A 21,656-nucleotide genomic window follows, 5' to 3' on the forward strand; every position below is an offset into this window, starting at 1 on the left:
TTTGATGTCAGAACAATCACATTTGCTGTGTTTGACCGTGTTGATGTGCCTGTGTGTTGTGTGTTTGCTCTTGCAGGGTTTTGTCAGCAAACTGGATGAGTTCATCTGTTGGCTGAGAGACGCTCTAGAAACCACAGACAACTGGACGCCACCCAGAGCTGATATCGACAGCCTCAAACTCTACCTGGAAACTCACCTTGTGAGTAAATGTCTAATCAGTCTTTCAGTGTGTTAAAGCTCACATATATTACAAATGGACACATGGTCAGACATTTTCCACTAGTGATCACACTGCATTTATTTTTATTCTGCTGAATTTTCATCTTGTAATCTTAGATGTTGATGTTTTACTCACTGTTGCTCTTTCATAGTTTCATCATGTCTCTCAGTCGTGCTTAATTTAAGTATCAACTTTATCTCAGATGTTTATCCTAAAATTCTTTAGGAGAAATAAAAAAAGGCACAACTGAGTAAACTTTTGACAAACAACTGACGTGAAAAGGATTTTAGAGCTATTAAATGAAATTATATATCAGCTCAGATCATTTGGTCTTGAATTGTATTTATATGTAGTAAAATTATCTACATTTACTTTTGAAAAGAGGACTTTGAATGAATGAACAAAAATAAAATAAAATACAAATCTAACTTTTATATTATTTTAAATATAATGTTAAAATTGGGAATAAAATGATATCAATTATAAATGCACATGTATTTATTAATGTATAATTTAACTTTCATATATTTTATTATATTATATTTAAATAATTTAACATTATATTATATTATATTATATTATTATATTATATTATATTATATTATATTATATTATATTATATTATATTATATTATGTTATATTACCAAAAGTAAATTATAAATGTACATGTGTTAATAAATATATATATATATATATATAATATTATTTTATATTATATTATAATATGTTATATTACGTTACAATGTTATATTATATTATATTATATTATATTATATTATATTATATTATATTATATTATATTATATTATATTATATTATATGTTGACATTGTATTGGCCATTGACCATTAGCTGAGATTTCCTCTGAAACTTTTTTTTCTTTTCTTTTTTTTTTTCTGGGAGAACATCTGAGAAGCAGAGACTTGATTCTTTTTTTTGTCCTCCGTTAAATCTCATTACTGTCTTGGAGAACTAATTGAGATATTGAAGAGATTTCATTTATGGGTTGTCTTTCCAATGGCAATGTGAAACCCTTAGTAACCCGTACCAGAAGCGTATCGTGTGCACCAGCTACACTGTTTGTTTATCAGTCTGTCTGTGTGACCAGCCCATCTGTACTGCAGGAGGAATATCACATTGTGTTTTATAGTGAGAGGCTTCACCAATTTTTATTGATTTAGAGAGCAGGGTCACACACTTGCTGTCTCTCATCCAGCGTTTGGGGCTCGCAGGATGTGCTCACAGGTTTAATGTCTGGGCATTAAGTCCAGCTGGCAGGTGGGGAGCGCGTGTGTGTTTGTGTCCGTGCGCATATATGTGTGTGTCTGTGAGCACGGATCTTTCCGGTACCCACGGGAGAGCCGTAAGGAGGAGGTTGGCTGTTGCAGGGTAGGAAGAGAAGGAGAGAGAGAGAGAAAAGGAGTGGGCTTTCTTTATAAGGCATTGAGAGATTGTGAAATGAAACCGCTATTGATTGCACTGGGTGGCGGATCCAGGTCTCTGAATCACATTAACCACACACACACACACACACACACACACACACACACACACCGGCCTCCATTGACAAATGAGACGCAGAAACAAGGGCCCCCAGTCACACAGATAGTGAGTTGTGCTCCTGCTTTCCAACATGCACACAAACATTAAAGACATTCTTTATACATCAGTTAGTACATAAACCACACAGTTAAATTGGGTGACGTCCTCAGATAGATTTGAACTGAGTGGACAGTGTTTAAAAAGCTTAATGAAACACTTGGAAAAACCTTTGAAGATTTAATTGGGGTTTTGTGGCTGTTACACCATGTCTATTAGTCATTGTCATTTTAGAGGTCATTTATGTGCTAGTATACACAACAATTTTGACGAAATTTTTAAATGTATGGTCTTTCACTTGCAGGAAAACAGACCACGAATTGATGCACTGATTTAGATAAATGAATTACATTATTACTTAAGTGCTTAAGCATTTTAAAAACTGCAGCTTCAGCCTTGCGTTCTCCAAAAATGTGAAAGATAACCCTGCTGAACTAGCCTAAGGTAGTTTGCTGGTCTTAACTGGTTCAAGATGTTTTAGCTTGTTTTCCATCCTGACCTGCTGACTCAATTGCTCAAAACCCCTTTAAAACCATCAAACCACCAGCTTGGTGGCAAGCAAACCACTCTTCTTCTTTCGTAGCACAATGGCATGTTATCCAAAAAATATCCATAAACTTCTAAAATGCACCAGAGATGGTCACCATCTGGGCATCTTCAGCATACTACTTTCAACATTCTATCATCAATCAGTATTGCTCTTAAATAAGCATTTGGTCTTGAAATGGAACACATTTATGATTATTACAATATAACATAAAATTTCATTTTTGAAGAAATATTTTACATTAAAAAACTTTATTAGGTACACTGTGCTAGTACCTGGTTGGACCTCATTTTGCCTTCAGAACTGCCTTAATTCTTGGTGGCATAGATTCAACAAGGTGCTGGAAACATTCCTTAGAGATTTTGGTCCATGTTGACATGAGTTGTCGGCTGCACATCCATGATGCGAATCTCCCGTTCCACTGCATCCCAAAGGTGCTTTATTGGATTGAGATCTGGTGAATGTGGAGGCCACTTGAGTTTAGTGAGCTCATTGTCATGTTCAAGAAACCAGTTTGAGATGATTTGAGCTTTGTGACATGTCACGTTATCCTGCTGGAAGTAGCCCTCAGAAGATGAGACACTGTGGTCATAAAGGGATGGACATGGTCAGCAACAATACTCAGGTAGCCTGTTGAGTTTAAACGGTGCTCAATTGGTACTAAAGGGCCCAAAGTGAGCCAAGAAAGTATCCCTGACACCATTACACCACCAGCAGCCTGAACCATTGATACAGTCAGGGTGGATCCATGCTTTCATGTTGTTTAAGCCAAATTCTGTCCTATCATCTGAATGTCACATCCGAAATCGAGACTCGTCAGACCAGGCAATGTTTTTCCAATCTTCTGACCAATTTTGGTGAGCCCGTGTGAATTGTAGCCTCAGTTTCCTGTTCTCAGCTGCCAGGAGTGACACCTGGTGTGTCTTCTGCTGCTGGAGCCCATCTGCTTCAAGGTTCAATGTGTTATAAAGGTTCGACGAAGTATAAAGTGGCCTGTATGTGTGTACTGAATGTAACTAAATAATAATAATAATACAATTTTTATATATATATATATATAAAGTTATTAGAACGGTAAGATTTTTTTATGTTTTAAAAGAAGTCTCTTCTGCTCACCAAGGCTTCATTTATTTGATCCAAAATACAGCAAAGACAGTAATATTGTGAAATACTTTTACAATTTAAAGGGGTGGTGTAATGCCCTTTTCACAAGATGTTAAATAAGTCTCTGATGTCCCCAGAGTGTGTATGTGAAGTTTTAGCTCAAAATACCCCACAAATATCTTTATATAGCATGTTAAAATTGTCAAAAACGCACAGTTTTTGTGTCTGTCCCTTTAAATGCAAATGAGCTGCTGCTCCCAGCAGAGAGGGTGGAGCTTCAACAGATCATGGTCTTTTACCTCACACATGCACTATACCACTACAGACATGCACTATAAATGTCAAAAACTTTTAGCCTTTTATGTTCAAACCGAAGTCGGACAATGATGGAGAGACTCAAGAAGAAGTGACAACATGTAGACAACATTTCTGAATGGTTAGTTGATGAATTTATGTAGCTTATGTGTAGTTATCTTCTAGTCATTGATTAGCATATTCTGTCATTAAAAATCTATAAATCGCGTTCCCAGGGGCGGGGTTTATGTAAATTTTAGGGTTGGTGATGTCACTAACCCTGGAGGAATGTTGTGTAGTCCCAACCAGCCGTTTGTTGAAGTCCTTAAAAAGTGATTTCTTTAAAAGAAAATATCTCCCTTTGCCTTGAACTTTGAGCGTCGTGACTTTGCAGATGATGTTGTTTATGCTCAAACAGCAACATTACACACTAACTAAAGTTTGAAAAGTGAAATCATAATCAACCACCCCTTTAAAATAACTGTTTTCTATTTGAATATATTTTAAAATGCAATTGATTTCTGTGTAGGTAACTCTGTTACTCCAGTCTTCAGTGTCACATGATCCTTCAGAAATCATTCTAATATTCATTTATTATTATTATCAATGTTGAAAACAGTTGTGTAAAAAATTTTCAGGATTATTTGATGAATAGAAAGTTCATAAGAACAGCATTTTTCTGAAATATATAAAAGATAGTTCACCCCCCAAAAATCCCATAATTCATAAATTCCTTCAAACCTGCACATCACAAACCCCAATCTGTCTCTAGACACCTCCTGGGCTAGCACCTTCTCTTTCTCTCTCTGATTTGGGGATTAGGACAGGGGGAGGTTTTGGGTTCCACTGGTTGCTGTGGCACATCTATTGATGTCAAGTACGCGATAACCTGTCTGCCCTCATGTCTGATCCTAGCCGGGGCGCTTCAGCTCAGAGTCCCGTCTATCTGCTCTCACACAAACACACACAGACATATCACACGTCGAGCTAGCAGAACAAAGCACGTATCACCTCACGCTTAAATGCAACACACATTTGTACCGTTATGGCAAACAAAACACACACCTGCTTTAGGAATCAACTTAAAATGCAGGTTTAGGCTTTGTTCGCTCTAACTGTGAGGTTTCATTCATGAACACATTGGATTTTCTCTTCGAGTCAGGGTTTTCAAGGTAAAGGTGATGATGAAATGGATTTAAGAACGTTTTTCACACCTTGAAACTTGACGGGAATATTTTTTATCTTTCAGTTGTTGAGGTGTTCGTAACAATACATTTTGCTTCTCCTATATCCTCGTTTCATAAAACATGACATGTGTTGCCTTGAATTGGAGCTGCACGAATTGATATAAAGAGTCTCTTAATTAGATCATGTGATATTGATATCGCCTCGGTTATAGCTGATGGGATTATTACAGCTCGCTTTTTATGCCATCGAATACAGTATAAGAGTGTCCTTGCCATGTGCACCAAATATTGATATTACAGAGCATTTTGTCGTAGCATAAATCAGTGATGGATATCTGTTTATTCAGCCTTTTTTCCCTTCAGTTTGTTTACTCATTTTAAAGGCGTTTAGCTCTGTAAAGGATATCAATTTCAGCCTGTATCCGAAGTCATAAATAAGCTCTCCTCACTTTCTCTCGTGTCTGTCATGAGTGATAAATTCTCTCACCTGCTGATCCATCACCCGTCTCGTCCCGCTCACGCTTTCCGATGGCACAAAGTTGAGAGAGAGACTCGGCCCTCTCGCTCCAGCCTTAGACTGTCTCAGACACCAGACCATCCGCTTAGTATGTATGACGGCTATTTTTGTGCTTTCTGAGTCACTAAACTTAGGGCTTGTCTGTATATGATTAATGCTTTCAGATATTATTCTGAAAATCGGACTGTTTGTTTAGTCTACCCCCTTCTTAATCCTACAAACCTAATGTGTTATATTTGATACGCACATTTTTAAGCTCTCTAAATAATCAACATGATTAAAGTGCCCCTATTATGTTTTTTTTATATTCCCATTCATGCAGTGTGTAATATAGTTGTCTGTGAATTTAAAAGCTCTGCAAAGTTGTAAAGTCAAAAGTGCATCTTACTTTTAAGCCATAGAAATATCAGCAGCTGGACCAGATTCCTTTTTTTTTTTTATCTGTTTTGGGCCTCTGAATAATAATTATTATTTTTTCTCCTTGAGTATGAGCTTCATATTCTCCTATATCATAGTACATAAACTCTTGATGTGTCAAATATGATACTCAAAAAAAAAAAAACCCACAAAGGCCCCACCGGGTACCACTCATCTCCACTACAAATAGGAAGAAGAGGCTACAATTTGCACGAGCTCACCAAAATTGGACAGTTGAAGACTGGAAAAATGTTGCCTGGTCTGATGAGTCTCGATTTCTGTTGAGACATTCAGATGGTAGAGTCAGAATTTGGTGTAAACAGAATGAGAACATGGATCCATCATGCCTTGTTACCACTGTGCAGGCTGGTGGTGGTGGTGTAATGGTGTGGGGGATGTTTTCTTGGCACACTTTAGGCCCCTTAGTGCCAATTGGGCATCGTTTAAATGCCACGGCCTACCTGAGCATTGTTTCTGACCATGTCCATCCCTTTATGACCACCATGTACCCATCCTCTGATGGCTACTTCCAGCAGGATAATGCACCATGTCACAAAGCTCGAATCATTTCAAATTGGTTTCTTGAACATGACAATGAGTTCGCTGTACTAAAATGGTCCCCACAGTCACCAGATCTCAACCCAATAGAGCATCTTTGGGATGTGGTGGAACGGGAGCTTCGTGCCCTGGATGTGCATCCCACAAATCTCCATCAACTGCAAGATGCTATCCTATCAATATGGGCCAACATTTCTAAAGAATGCTTTCAGCACCTTGTTGAATCAATGCCACGTAGAATTAAGGCAGTTCTGAAGGCGAAAGGGGGTCAAACACAGTATTAGTATAGTGTTCCTAATAATCCTTTAGGTGAGTGTATATACAATGCCAATCTCCATGCATGCTTCGACTCTCAAACCTGTGACATATCAATACAAACATCACCAACAAGTGTGAGATCACCCAAATATTTGGTCTCAGATCCATGTACAAAGAACAATTATACAAGAAATACAAGAAATGCTTCTCGTCTTCAATCACAGAGGTATTAGTTAGATTACAATAATTACAGATTCTCTCTGTCATTGGTATATTATTCCATCTAACCCTGTTTATATAGCTGTGAACATGTGCCCTGAGCATCTAAACAAGTACAGAGATTGTCCCAGCTGTATGTTATATAGATGCAATGTAGCTCTCCTGTACCACCAAGGACTTGCATTGTGAATATATATTCAACTTCTTATTTTCTAAAACTGATGTGCACCATGCATTTTGTGCTTTTTCTCTCAATCGTTGATTCAGAATAGATGTGAATGTTCTTATATCACCTATAGTTTGAGCCTCCCAGGCACTAGAGAAACCATAGAAATACAATAGAACTCGAATGCCGGAAACCCATGTTTTTCTACCTACTTCATCTAACTGAAAAAGCATATTATAACATTTTCTTGGATACAGATAAATTTATCCAGTACATGATACACATTTTCATATAGGTAGTAGACAATGCAAATCTACCCAGATCGCCCCAAAACAGCTACATTGCTCACACCTGTACTGATACACAGGAGTTTTTTACAGAAGGATAACTGAACATTCTCAATACACTCCACTGGCTCAAAGCCCCATATCTCAGATCCATAAAACAATATGGGTGCAACCATTTGGTCAAACAAATACAACGCTTGGTTACAGCTACTTTTATGCTTACGAACAAACCTTAATAAAGCAAGCATTTACAGGGTTAACATTTATGTAATATGTACTGCATACTATTTTCACATACAACAATTTTATATATGCAATTTTTGTAAGGCAATGTTTGGAATAGCATGCTACCATACTATTACTGCAGGATTTAGTATGTATACTGTTTATAGTATGCATTTTCTGGATGCACAGAATCCCCGGGGGACCTGCTTACATCTGCCGAAATGTGCAGCATACAACCAGAGCGCACGGCACGGATTACTATAATGTATCCCACAATGCAGTGGACTCTTTTTGACCTTACATTTCCATGGTGATAAATCATTATTTTGCTGGACTGCAACTATGTTTTTACACAAAATGCCAAAATAATCATTTTTAGTTCAGATATCATAACTAAGTTTTGTCTTTAGAACAATCTTAACTAAAAAGATAAAATTCTTAACTTTACATTACCGGTCAAAAGATTTAAAATATTAGAATGACATTCTAATATTCAAATGAGACGTTAAACCGAGGTCCTGACTCTCTGTGGTCATTAAAAATCCCAGAATGCGTTTCGAAAAAGAGGTGTAACCCCGGCATCCTGGCCAAATTTGCTCATTGGCTCCTCTCCACCAATAAGCTGGTATGTGGTGGGCGTTCTGGCGCGATATGGCTGCCGTCGCATCATCCAGGTGGATGCTGCACATTGGTGGTGGTAGAGGAGATTCCCCCCTTCCTTATGTAAAGCACTTCGAGTACCCAGAATAAGCACTATATAAATGTAACAAATTATTAGAAAGATTTCTGAAGGATCATGTGACACTAAAGACTGGAGTAATGATGCTGGAAATTCAGCTGTGTCATCACTTACATTTTACAATATATTCAAATAGAAAACACTTATTTTACATTGTAATAATATTTCACAATATTACTGTTTTTACTGTATTTTTTATCAAATAAATGCAGCCTTAGTGAGCATAAGAGTCTTCTTTCAAATACATAACTCGAAGGCGTTAAAAGTCAAACTTTTGACCGGTAGTGGATTAAGTTAAGAATGTTTTGTAAATCTGTCCCCCTGGTTCTTTTATCCAACTGGAATTGCAAGGTTAAACGTATTGAATCATGGCATAGCCTTCCTGTAGCTCAAACAGTAGAGCTTGCAACGCCAAGGTCATGGGTTCGATTCCCAGGGAAAGCAAGAACTGATAAGAATGTAAATGTGTACCTTGAAATGCAATGTAAGTCGCTTTGGATAAAAGCGTCTGCCAAATGCATAAATGTAAATGCATGTAATATTCCACACGGTGTGCTGTACACTACACATTTGGAAAAGCATTTTCTATATGAAAATTGTCCTTACAGTATCCATACTGCACAATTAGTAAGGGTATGCTAGACTGCAACGGACGTTTGTGACAGCAGGACAGAATGGATACACTTTACGGAACAGATCCCGTGTATTCAAGTTGTTGCATCTTTCTGTCAGGTTTGCTGTCACGCAGACAGGCCGGGCGTCAGACAGCTGAAGGTGAAAACGGGCCTTGGCGGCTCCCGCTGCCCTCCGTGGCGCTGGTCAGATCAGAACGCTCGGTAATGGCGTGAAACAGGGCAGAGGGAGATCTGAGGAGATGAGAATCGAAGGTGAGGATGGCTCTAGGCGCCTCAACCGCGGGCCCCCCGTGGGAGCACGGCCCGCCGCCCCCCCTCGTTCCCACCCGTCGCCCCTCCGCACATCTTCAAAAGCACATCCCTCACCACCCCCTTCTTCCTCGCGGACACAGGATAATGCTCTCTACTCTTTGATTACACTTAGCAATTGGAGAGCCCTCCGTTCGAGAGTGCTGGGTATTATCAAAACCAATCAACATGAACGTTTTTTTCTCTCTCTCCCAACCTCTGCCGCACCCACTGGAGGGCGAGAGGAGGGGGGGAGGAGTGTTTGGTGGGGGTTTAGAGAGAAAAAAAAAACAGTTATCGTTGAAATAGAGACATCAGAGTAAATGGGCAGCCTGTTGAGAGATGTACACATGACTGAGAGTTGAAGAAAACCTGACTGATGGATCCTGAGCACCACATTGTATTGTGGGTCTAAGACCGAAATAGAGAGACAGGAACGCTGTTGCTCAGTCCCGAGGTCATTTTCTAGAGGGCACAACTGTGGGAGAAACGGCTTCAGTTTTATAACATCATTTGAATATTAGTTTATGCCGCGGATGATGAATTAGAGGGACGGCTGTCGTTTGTTAATAATTCAGTGGCGCACGGATGGTGGGATAGACTCGGACAAATACTTGGGCTTCATTCCTCTGAGGATATATGAATAATGCTCGTTTGAGATCAAGGATTGTGTGAAGGGTGTTTAAAGGTTGTGCGTCGACAGCGCAGCAGGAGATTATATACTTTCTTGCTGAAGCACTTAATGTGACTTATGAGTGTTTGTTTCATAAAGATGAAACCGGACGAGGAGTTGGAGAAGATTTCTTGTGTCCCGTTGAGTTCTGTGGGAAAGAAACATCCTAAATGAGATCTCCTTAACATCCAAGTTGTTTCTCCTAGGTTGCTTTGAGATTAATTGGACAATTAATGTTTCCTGATTCTTCTCAGTTTGTAAAAAATCTCTTCAATATGAAATCAATTAGTTCTCATCAAATTCTTTCCCGGTCAAATATTCTGAGCCTCTATCCATGTTCATTCAATAGCTCTATATATGCTATTACTGTATGTGAACTATTTACTTTTGATTTGAGACCATCTGTACTTTTAAATGAATAAAAAATGAGAGATGTATTTAGACTATGAAAGAGCAACCTGTGAACAATAAATTATTTATTAAAAGTAACTGATTTCACATGCATTCCACTGCATCATGTAAGGGAAAAAATGTATGTTAATGAAGACTTTTATCTTTTGCTTGTTAGTTATTGTTTTTTAAAATACTTGTTCATGTATTCCCTGTATACTTTATTATTTGCAGAAAAATCTAACATCTAAAATCAAATTAGCTCCTTATTTAATGTCTTTAATGTCAGAGCTGTCTAGTTTTGTTCCTTCTATGTTTTATTCCTGATGAATATTTTATTGCTCATGGGTTGCTCTTTTAATAGCTCAGGAGTCTAAATGGGGAAAATGTCCTTAATTTTCATGAAAACAACGAAAAAAAGTTAATATTCCCAAAACCGGCTTCAGGTCCTTTAGGCAAAATATCTTTTAATTTTGTAGTGAATTGAGACCTGGGTGTTTCTTTTTTTTATGAGATTTACCCATTAACTATCTCGAGCTATGAAAGAGCAACCTTTGAACAATAAAGGCTTCCTGCATATGTGTGTGAAGATGTTGTAATGGAAGATGAGAGGAAGATCTGAAGAGGACAGAAACTGTGAAGGAGGAGAACAAGATGATTTCCCCTGCGCTGACATGTCGTTTTTGTGTTCATGTGTGTGTAGAGTTTCAAACTCAACGTGGACAGTCACAGCGCTCTGAAAGACAGTCTCCTGGAGAAGGGACGGCAGCTCCTGGAACTCATCACCTCCCACAAATCAGGTACAGTTCTGCCGAGCCACACATTTATTATTAATGTTTGTATTAACATAGTGACCTTCAGAATTTATAAATCCCCAAGTAACCGCTTCTGAACCGCCGAGCGCACGCCTTTTCACATACATTACAAATGGCGCACGGCCCGCTGAATTGAGTTCTGGGATAAAGCGGAGAGGCAGGTGCTGCGGCCAGCCGAGCACTTCCAAAGCCGTATATGAAGAGAGCGGGAATTAAGAACAGCAAGTTGAGGAGTCAGAGGCCATTGCAGTCACTCGTTCCTCTACAATATCTGTGATTATTCACCTGAAGAGTCTCACCGAGTGCTCGGCAAATGCACAAATCCACTCAGCTGACCTCCCTGCTGGTATGTCTCGTCTCCACTGGGTAAAGCCGGCTACCATTAAATATGCAGATGGTTCTCAGAGGCAGGAGCGGTTCCGTATAATGCCCTGACAGTCCTGTCCTGCGGTGCCACAGCATGACAACAGCTCCCTGCCAACACAAACATGCACTCTCGCACCTTTACTATAACCCAACCTTCCGTAGGGATCTTCTTAAAGGGGCCAGCCTATACATTTTTCCTCATTTGGATCATTAGGACCAGAAATGTGTATTTAGTAAAGTAAATAGTAAACATTTTGATTTTAAAGGGACCATATATCGTTCAAAAGTTTAGCATTTATGTTTAGCAAAAGGCTGCATTTATTTGATAAATAATTACAATGTGAAATAGCTGATTTCTTTTTTAATACACTTTAAAATGTCTTCAGTGTCACATGATCCTTCAGAAATCATTCTAATATGCTGATTTGGTGCTCAAGAAACATTTCTTATTATCTTCTTATGACTAAAAAACTAGTGCTGTCAAATCAATTAATTGCGATTCGATCTAACATAAAAGTTTTAGTTTATATATATATATATATATATATATATATATATATATAACAAAAAAACTTTTGTTAATGCAATTAATCATGATTAATTGATTTGACAGCACTTTGAAAATGTTGTGCGGCTTATTATTTTTTTGAAAATCATGATAATTTTGTTTAGGAATCTTGATGAATAGAAAGTTTAAAAGAACAGCATTTATTTGAAATAGAAATCGAATAAATGTAATATTGTAACTGTCTTACGTATACACATTAAATGTCTTTACTTCAATATACATTAATCTCTTGCTTGTTAAAAATATTATTATTATTATTTAAAACTTACTGACCCCAAACTTTTAAATGGTAGTGTAAATGTAAATTAATGAATGTTTTGTTTGTTATATATCATACATTGCTACTTCCATATTTTGGGTTATTTGAAGGCAGCATACAGTGTGACACAAAATTCTGAGATCACTTTGAAAATCTTGTTGGATTTTTAGGATCTTGAAAAACCAAATAAAAAATCAATTTCTATGTCACTAATCAAATGCTTGTAAATGAGTGTCATTGATCATGTGACTTTTTGAACGTAAGGTTTTGGATTTCACCTTCAGTGCTGCAGTCATTAAGATGACAAACCAAAAACTTTTATGAAATTAATGTACAAGTTCAACTTTCCAATTAAATTATGCTGATGTAATTCTTAGTGAAAATGTTTGAATTTAATTAGAAAAGATGTAAAATATAAACTTTTTTTACTTCTCATTTTGAGTCTACATAGTAGACACTCATAGTACATATTCATTTCAAAAGAGCAAGAAAATCTTGTTTTCCCCTTTAATTTCAGCTCTGTGATTAGGAGCAAATCTCCTATCAACTTCCCACCTTGACCATCATTGTCTCGTATCTTAGCAACTCAGCAGACGGGCATCACTCCACAGGTACGAGTCGCAGCTTCCATCACTGAACGCCGTCGGCTGCGACGAGAGGCCTGATCCAGGCACAATGCGGGGTCACACTCCAGAAGCCCGACTTCCGCCTCGGCCGCATTTATCTTAATTTATGCTTTTTAATTACTTTGAACAAATAGGGTTTGCAGACGGAGATGCTGATTGTGGCCGGTGAAGACGCAGCGGACACATGATAGGTTTTGAATATAGAAGCATCCCATAATACTGAGGGATTAACTCAACGCTCAAGTCCTCATCAGATGCAAAAACACACTCGCGGTCTGGCTCGGGTCAGCACCATCAAGTGGCGTGAAAATCAAACGCCTTGTCCCCCCCCCCCCCCCATCTGTTGATTAGCGGAGAGGAAGATATTATCATTTAACTTGTTCAATATTTTATTTTTTACCAGAGGTTGGTTTTAATGATTTAGATGATGGTGGTGATTATGATAATGCCATGAGCATTATTATTAGTGATGTGTTTGAGTTTAAGAGGGAAAAAAGAAAGCGAAGTGCGTCTGTTGGATCATTAAGGGGCGAGTCGTGATAAATGGTTAAATCACAGCACATTAAAGGCTCATTAAAAACAACTGTAGGGGGATGTGTGTGTGTGGGACGGGCCGGCTGGACGGCAGGAACATCGCACTGTAGGTTTAAGTGGGTGTTATGCCCATTGGCTGACATTAGCGGTGTGCATATATGCCTGGAACAGGCTGTATTCAGAATGGCATACTAGCAAACTGCATAATGTGCAGTACATATTGTTTACTGCATATTACTATTTGAAATGGCATATGAAACGGTGTGCATCAAGATTTGCATTGTTGTCAGATGATCTCAATAAGTTGCAAGTATTTCATTGAGTAGCATCCAGTTATCATCTCCCAAATAAACCCAACTTTGTGTGGAAATATCTTTACCCAGTAAGATATTTTATAAATAAATGCTGTTCTTTTCAACTTTCTATTCATCAAAGCATCATGTATCACGGTTTCCACAAAAATATGAAGCAGCACAACTGTTTTCAACATTGATATTAATCAGAAATGTTTCTTGAGCAGCAAATCAGCATATTAGAATGATTTCTGAAGGATCATGTGACACTGAAGACTGGAGTAATGATGCTGGAAATTCAGCTTTGCGTCACAGGAATAAATTACAGTTTAATATATATTTAAATAGAAAACAGTTATTATAAACAGTAATAATATATTTCACAATATTACTGTTTTGCTGTATTTTTAATTCAATAAAAGCAGCCTTGCAGAGTATAAAACACTTATTTCAAAAACATAAAAAAACAAATCTCACAACCCCAAACTTTTGAACATTAGTGCACATATATTTAGAATGTATGTTTATGGATAGTAGCACGGTAAGTGATAAGAGGCCATGGGTTACAATGATTTGTATCCATATCCAATATTCTTAATCCAATATTTTTATTAGTTAAGGCACAACATGAAGTGGAGTGGTAAAAAATGTTTACGTGGTTTAATTTATGTATATAATAGTTTTTTTTAGTTCAGAATTTTTAGTTAATCAGAATAAGCTTTTGCCAGATGATACAGTTGGTATATGATAAAAAGTGTTTGCAGTTTTTTTTGATGACTGCAAAAAAAGTGGCTGATATCAGCTCCAGTTTATTTATCACACACAAAAAAATAGAAGCAAATAGAAGGTCAAACTCATTGAATTGTGGTATTCGCTTTTTCACACAGTGCGCATTGGGATAAAAAAATGCATACTTTGCACAGTATACATACTACTATTCATTCAAAAAGGATTAGTATCATGCCATTTTGAATATACACAATGTGTGCAGTAAATAATTAAGATCTGTGTTCATTTACACACTGTTTACTGGTTTTCATGGTTGCACTGTATATTAAATAAATATTTGTTATCTATTTTAGTGCTGTTTTTATTATTTAATAGTTTTCATTTGTATTTAGATGATGCTTAAATGAAATAACTAGTACATTTAGATTAGATCATTTTTAATTAGTAATTTAGAGGAACAGACCTAGTTAAGTTGACAATCACCTCTTTTTCAGGTTTGAACATATAGTCTTTGGATTGCAGACCTTTAACCACTACATCATTGCATTTATAACGTGTGCATTGAGTTTTAGAAGCCGTTCACACAGAACGCCTTTTTGAATTCCACTGCGCTGCTTTTCCATAGTTTTTCCATGTAAACATGCACTAGAGTAGGCAGTAGTTGTGCTTGCGTCTCGTGTCTTTTGCACCATCTTGTGCATGATATGGCATTTTAAAAACACGGCACTCAAGTTACAAGAAGTTCAACTTTTAAAAAAGGCCTCTCCAGACCTTGCGTTTTATCTTTCCATTGACCCGCGTCACGTTTTTAACCACAAAATGGCGTTCTGTGTGACCGTATCTCTTTATGTGTGCTCACAGGGCTGCTGGACATACTCCATATGATATCCCACCAGTGGCAGGAGCTGCAGAGACAGATCCGCCGTCAGCACAACTGGATGCTGCGCACACTGGATGCCATCAAAACCCACATCCTGTCCAGCGAGAGGGACGAGGAAGAGCGGGAAACTCACAGTCATCACGGCAGCCCCAAGGTACAGCCGAACGTGACACCGTCAAGCCCGTAACAGCCCCGTATCCCGAGCCTGAGTCGTTCCATCTGTCTGCGGCTCTCAGTTCCTTTCTGGTAGCCCGTGGCCATGCTCTGCTCGATCAGCAAAATAAACAAACAGGGCCAAGCTCCGCTGCGGAGGAGCGCCGCGTATTTCCATAAGAAACAGCTCGAGGAAAGGCTCTGCAGGGAGACATTCCTTTCAGGGAGGAAACAGGGGAGGGGACACGCCATTGGCGTGATGCGAATGAGAATTTTCTGTCCGTAAATGAGCATGAGACGTTTCATAGCTCCCACAAACACACACAATTATGCTTTAGAGGCAACGTGCTAGACTCAATTTATACTTCACACTTAATGTGTAATTGCAGACATAGTTATTTGGGAGACCAATTTCTCATTGTTTAATTGTCAATTGTGATTGGGTAATTGCACTCCAATTAGGTGGCGTGTTTGTGTGCCGGGCGCTGAGAGCGAGGCCTGGCGGGAACCGAGAGGCGTGTTTGTGTTTCTGTGTGGCGTGTGCGAGAACAGCAGCTTTAGGAACAGCGTGATCTCAGTTGGATTTCCCCCGGGAGCGTCGGCATCGCCAGGGCGCAATCTCCCTTTCTCCTCCGCTCCGTAATCTCTTCTGCTTCATCTGCAGAAAACAGGAACGCCAGGGCCTAATATTTCTCTCTCTGGTTCTCTTTCTTCTGTCTTTTTCCCTTCTCCTTTAACTGCTCAGATGGTCCGTGGTTATGTTTGGAATAGCATATTAAGATACTACTTTTTCTATTTCAGCAGGGTGCAGTACATTAGTATGAATAAAACATTCCTGCATTTACCAAAATGTGCAATATGAACCAGAATTAGAACATATCTGTTTTCACTCTTTGATTATTTGCGAAATGTTTGCAAAAAATGTACTCAAAAGTGGATTAAATATGCAAAATAATCCATGGCAGTGCTTAAAATGGAATATAGTGCAGAGTATTTGGTGTAAAAATCTGAAATATGGCCAGGCCTTGAAATTAGGCAGTTTAGTCCAAATTTTCTGAAGAGATTTGATTGCTTTATATGATGAACAGATTGAATTTAGGCTTTTATTCACATAAAAACATTCATCAACGCACACATTAGATATGGTAAACGGAAGCTCAAGCTTGACGTACGAGAACCAATGAGGTTCATTCTTGTTACGCAGCATGTTTGAGCTTTCGCAAGAACCAATGAGGTTAATTTTCATGTGTTACGCAGCACGCTTGAGCTTTTGCAAGAACCAATGAGGTTAATTTTCATGTGTTACGCAGCACGCTTGAGCTTTTGCAAGAACCAATGAGGTTAATTTTCATGTGTTACGCAGCATGCTTGAGCTTTTGCAAGAACCAATGAGGTTAATTTTCATGTGTTACGCAGCACGCTTGAGCTTTTACAAGAACCAATGAGGTTCATTCTCGTGTTACGCAGCACATTTGAGCTTTTGCAAGAACCAATGAGGTTCATTCTCGTGTTACGCAGCACGCTTGAGCTTTTGCAAGAACCAATGAGCTTCATTCTCGTGTTACGCAGCACGTTTGAGCTTCTGCAAGAACCAATGAGGTTCATTCTTGTTACGCAGCACATTTGAGCTTCTGCAAGAACCAATGAGGTTCATTCTCGTGTTACGCAGCACGCTTGAGCTTTTACAAGAACCAATGAGCTTCATTCTCGTGTTACGCAGCACGCTTGAGCTTTTGCAAGAACCAATGAGGTTCATTATCGTGTTACGCAGCACGTTTGAGCTTTTGCAAGAACCAATGAGCTTCATTCTTGTTACGCAGCACGTTTGAGCTTTTGCAAGAACCAATGAGGTTCATTCTCGTGTTACGCAGCACGCTTGAGATTTTGCAAGAACCAATGAGGTTCATTCTTGTTACGCAGCACGTTTGAGCTTCTGCAAGAACCAATGAGGTTCATTTTCATGTTACGCAGCACGTTTGAACTTTTGCTAGAAACAATGAGGTTCATTTTCATGTTACGCAGCACGCTTGAGCTTCTGCAAGAACCAATGAGCTTCATTTTCATGTTACGCAGCACGTTTGAGCTTCTGCAAAAACCGATGAGGTTCATTCTCATGTGTTACGCAGCACGTTTGAGCTTTCGCAAAAAAAATTCATAGACGGTCAAGTTGAGCCCATTGCATTGTGGGATGCAGTATTCCATGCACTGTGTTTTGGCCGTTTCCTGCCCATTTTGGCAAATTTAGCATTTCATTCAATGCATACAGAATACTTATAGTCTGCATACTACTTTCTTTCAAAAACAGTAGGTGGTATTCTGAACAAACCTAATGTGAACAGGCCCTACTTGTTTCTAGTTTGTGGGCACCGACATAAATAATCGGGGTGCTTTTAAATTGTTTTGTTGCAATTAGAAATCACCACAATCAGTGTGATCAGTCAGCGTTGACAGCCATTAGCCGCTTGGTTACAGCGAATTAAGAGAGAGAGGGGTGAGTGATTCATTATCTGAGAGCTGTTAATGATGATCGGATGCATTGCCTAATTAGAGACAGGCCACAGGATTGTGGGAAGGTCACACAAGGAGCCACAAATCTCTCTCTGTCTGAATCAGGGCGGATCCTGTAGATCGAGGGCAGGTGTTGTGAATATGGGTCTATGTGGGATCTTGAGCCTAGATCAAACCATACAGTATGTGTCTTACGTCTGATCACCGGTGTTGATTTCAACATGGCTACCCTACAGTTATGTTAGTTTATTTGATGTTCTAACTAATGGAATTTTTGCATATACTATTGTTTAAATGTGAATTTATTTATTTTTTAATTATGCTTTTATTCAGCAAGGTTGCATTAAATTGATCAAAAGTGATAGTAAAGACATTTTGTTTTAAAAGATTTGTATTTATATTTCAAATAAATGCTGTTCTTTTAAACTTTCTATTTATCAGAAAAATATATATCATGCACCGTAAAAAGTGTTCAGTTCACTTACTTAAAAACCCCGTTGCCTTAAAGTGATTAAGTAGGCCTAAATAAACGTAATGCTTAACTGAAGAAAAAAATCAATTAAGCATGAAGTTTATTTACTTAAAAAAATTGAGGAAACCCGTTGCCTTAAAATTATTAAGTTAAGTCAACTGATCACTTTTTACAGTGTGGTTTCCACAGAAATATTAAGCAGGACAACATTGTTTTCAATCTTGATAATAATAATAAATGTTTCTTAAGCTGCAAATCAGCATATTAGAATGATTTCTGAAGGATCATGTGACACTGAAGACTGGAGTAATGATGCAGAAAATTTAGCTTTGATCACAGGAATAAATTACATTTTAAAATATATATATAGGCCTATATATTTTTTTAATAATATTTCACAATATTACTGTTTTACTCTATACAGAAATGCTTTGGTCAGAATATATTGCTTTATAGACATTATTGAAAATAATCCAAAATATTCTTTTAAACCTGAACTTTAATGTAAACTTAAGTTTTGATTTATAGATCTTCATTTACTTTTCTTATACTAACATAGTATAATTGCATCAGACATCAAAGTTTATGTTTAACTTTACTGAAGGGTACTGCGTGCTTTCACGCAGGTCAAATACTCAAACAAATGCTTTAAAGAACCTGTCTCAAGTCACCACATGGCCCATAGATTCATCTTAATGGAGGATCAGGGAATTCATATCACTTTCAGATCCCTGTTTCACTGACTAAACAATATTTGGAAACTGCTGTCAAGGCGCTCTTTTCAATGACAAGCCCCCCTCTTTGCTATTAATTCCTAATGCTTCACCACAACAGGTGTCGTTTGCGGTCATTAATTTGCTTTGGTTAAAAAACGGCTCACAAATGAGCAATGCCTGCCGTCAGAGGAGTAATATATACCGCCTTACCCAGACACTAAGTCTGTCCCTAGAATGCCATTAAGGTGTGTACAAAGCAGGCCACATCTCTCTCGACAGCCATAACGGTTTGTTATTATAGCTGCAAACATATGTTCGCACCCACGTCTTGCCGTCGCATTGTGCCGTCTGAATTATTTTCTCAAGACCATAAAGTTTTAACATTGCTGGATGCTGGTCAAATGGCAATCCTGAGGGAATCCTGTCTAATTCAGTTATTCGCCTCTAATTAAACTGTAGGGGGAACATCACATAGACAAAAGTGGGGAGAGAGGCAGTCATTAACAGCATGAAGCACCAACAATCCACTCTCAATTGCTTGTTTCTTAGAAGAGAAAATTGTCACGTTCAAATCCGCCAGTCTCTCTGCTAGACGGAGACATTCTTTCATATCTGCACTAACATATACCGCAGTGAGGTACACGTGACTTTGTGTAAATCGCCTAAATGTCACAAGACATGAGGAAAGGATAGATGACAGGCGGACTTCATATGTCCTACATATGTGTAGGGATTCATGGGTAATATTTGTTGACCAGGTGTGTGCAGTGAAGAGTTCATTTGCGCCATCATATTCGCTGTGGGAATTCTCTGATCCGATGTCAGGCTGTGACTCATCTTCGTTCTTTTCCTAGTGAGATTTATCCACCTATAGAAAGGGATTGCATCCATTTGCTGCCTATTGCATTGACTCGTTCTTATTTTGAAATCAAATATGTGAGCCCCAAACCCTGCTTTACCCGTATAGACACCTGCCATCCAGTTATTTAGATTAGACAGAATGTCAAAGACTAGTGGGATTGTGAATGTAAATAAATGTAGGGGTGTTGTTTTACAGCAGTGTGAAATGATGTACTGTTTTCCATTTTAATGCAGCACTAACTGTTCTAAGGTTAGTGGATGACTTCCTAGAGCATTTAAGCTGTGACCCATTTAAGTAGACCAAAAATGTAATGAACATTTGGCCAGTAACTTTGCATTCACACTGTACCAGGACATAAAAGTGGACTCTGATCTCTCTTTTTAAACCTATTTTACTTGTGACCAGCTGTCAACCCACTTTCTGTTATTTAATTTAATTTAATTTAATTTAATTTAATTTAATTTTATTTTATTTTATTTTATTTTATTTTAATATATTTATAATTTTATGTACTGATTGTTTATGTTGTTAGTTTGATTGATTTGACTAATGGAATTTTTGCTTTCACTATACTTTTAAAAATGAACACCTGTTCAATTTCTCATTAATGCAATTATCTAATCAACCAATCACATGGCAGTTGCTTCAATGCATTTAGGGGTGTGGTCCTGGTCAAGACAATCTCCTGAACTCCAAACTGAATGTCAGAATGGGAAAGAAAGGTGATTTAAGCAATTTTGAGCGTGGCATGGTTGTTGGTGCCAGACGGGCTGGTCTGAGTATTTCACAATCTGCTCAGTTACTGGGATTTTCACGCACAACCATTTCTAGGGTTTACAAAGAATGGTGTGAAAAGGGAAAAACATCCAGTATGCGGCAGTCCTGTGGGCGAAAATGCCTTGTTGATGCTAGAGGTCAGAGGAGAATGGGCCGACTGATTCAAGCTGATAGAAGAGCAACTTTGAATGAAATAACCACTCGTTACAACCGAGGTATGCAGCAAAGCATTTGTGAAGCCACAACACGCACAACCTTGAGGCGGATGGGCTACAACAGCAGAAGACCCCACCGGGTACCACTCATCTCCACTACAAATAGGAAAAAGAGGCTACAATTTGCACGAGCTCACCAAAATTGGACAGTTGAAGACTGGAAAAATGTTGCCTGGTCTGATGAGTCTCGATTTCTGTTGAGACATTCAGATGGTAGAGTCAGAATTTGGCGAAAAACAGAATGAGAACATGGATCCATCATGCCTTGTTACCACTGTGCAGGCTGGTGGTGGTGGTGTAATGGTGTGGGGGATGTTTTCTTGGCACACTTTAGGCCCCTTAGTGCCAATTGGGCATCGTTTAAATGCCACGGCCTACCTGAGCATTGTTTCTGACCATGTCCATCCCTTTATGACCACCATGTACCCATCCTCTGATGGCTACTTCCAGCAGGATAATGCACCATGTCACAAAGCTCGAATCATTTCAAATTGGTTTCTTGAACATGACAATGAGTTCACTGTACTAAAATGGCCCCCACAGTCACCAGATCTCAACCC

General features: G+C 38.4%; 1 protein-coding gene across 2 annotated transcripts in view; it reads left to right on the plus strand.

Annotated features, from left to right (window-relative positions):
• The window catches only part of akap6 (A kinase (PRKA) anchor protein 6), a 164,656-nt gene that overhangs the window by 51,945 nt on the left and 91,055 nt on the right, over nucleotides 1-21,656 (plus strand). For both annotated transcript variants that reach the window (XM_084394075.1, XM_084394076.1), the window contains 3 exons: nucleotides 77-199; nucleotides 11,027-11,123; nucleotides 15,375-15,547. In XM_084394075.1, the coding sequence (XP_084250201.1) occupies nucleotides 77-199; nucleotides 11,027-11,123; nucleotides 15,375-15,547 (393 nt within the window). The remainder of the gene's footprint in view (nucleotides 1-76; nucleotides 200-11,026; nucleotides 11,124-15,374; nucleotides 15,548-21,656) is intronic.

The sequence above is a fragment of the Rutilus rutilus genome, assembly GCF_951802725.1.
Source record: "Rutilus rutilus genome assembly, chromosome: 21".
In the NCBI taxonomy this organism is placed as follows: domain Eukaryota; kingdom Metazoa; phylum Chordata; class Actinopteri; order Cypriniformes; family Leuciscidae; genus Rutilus; species Rutilus rutilus.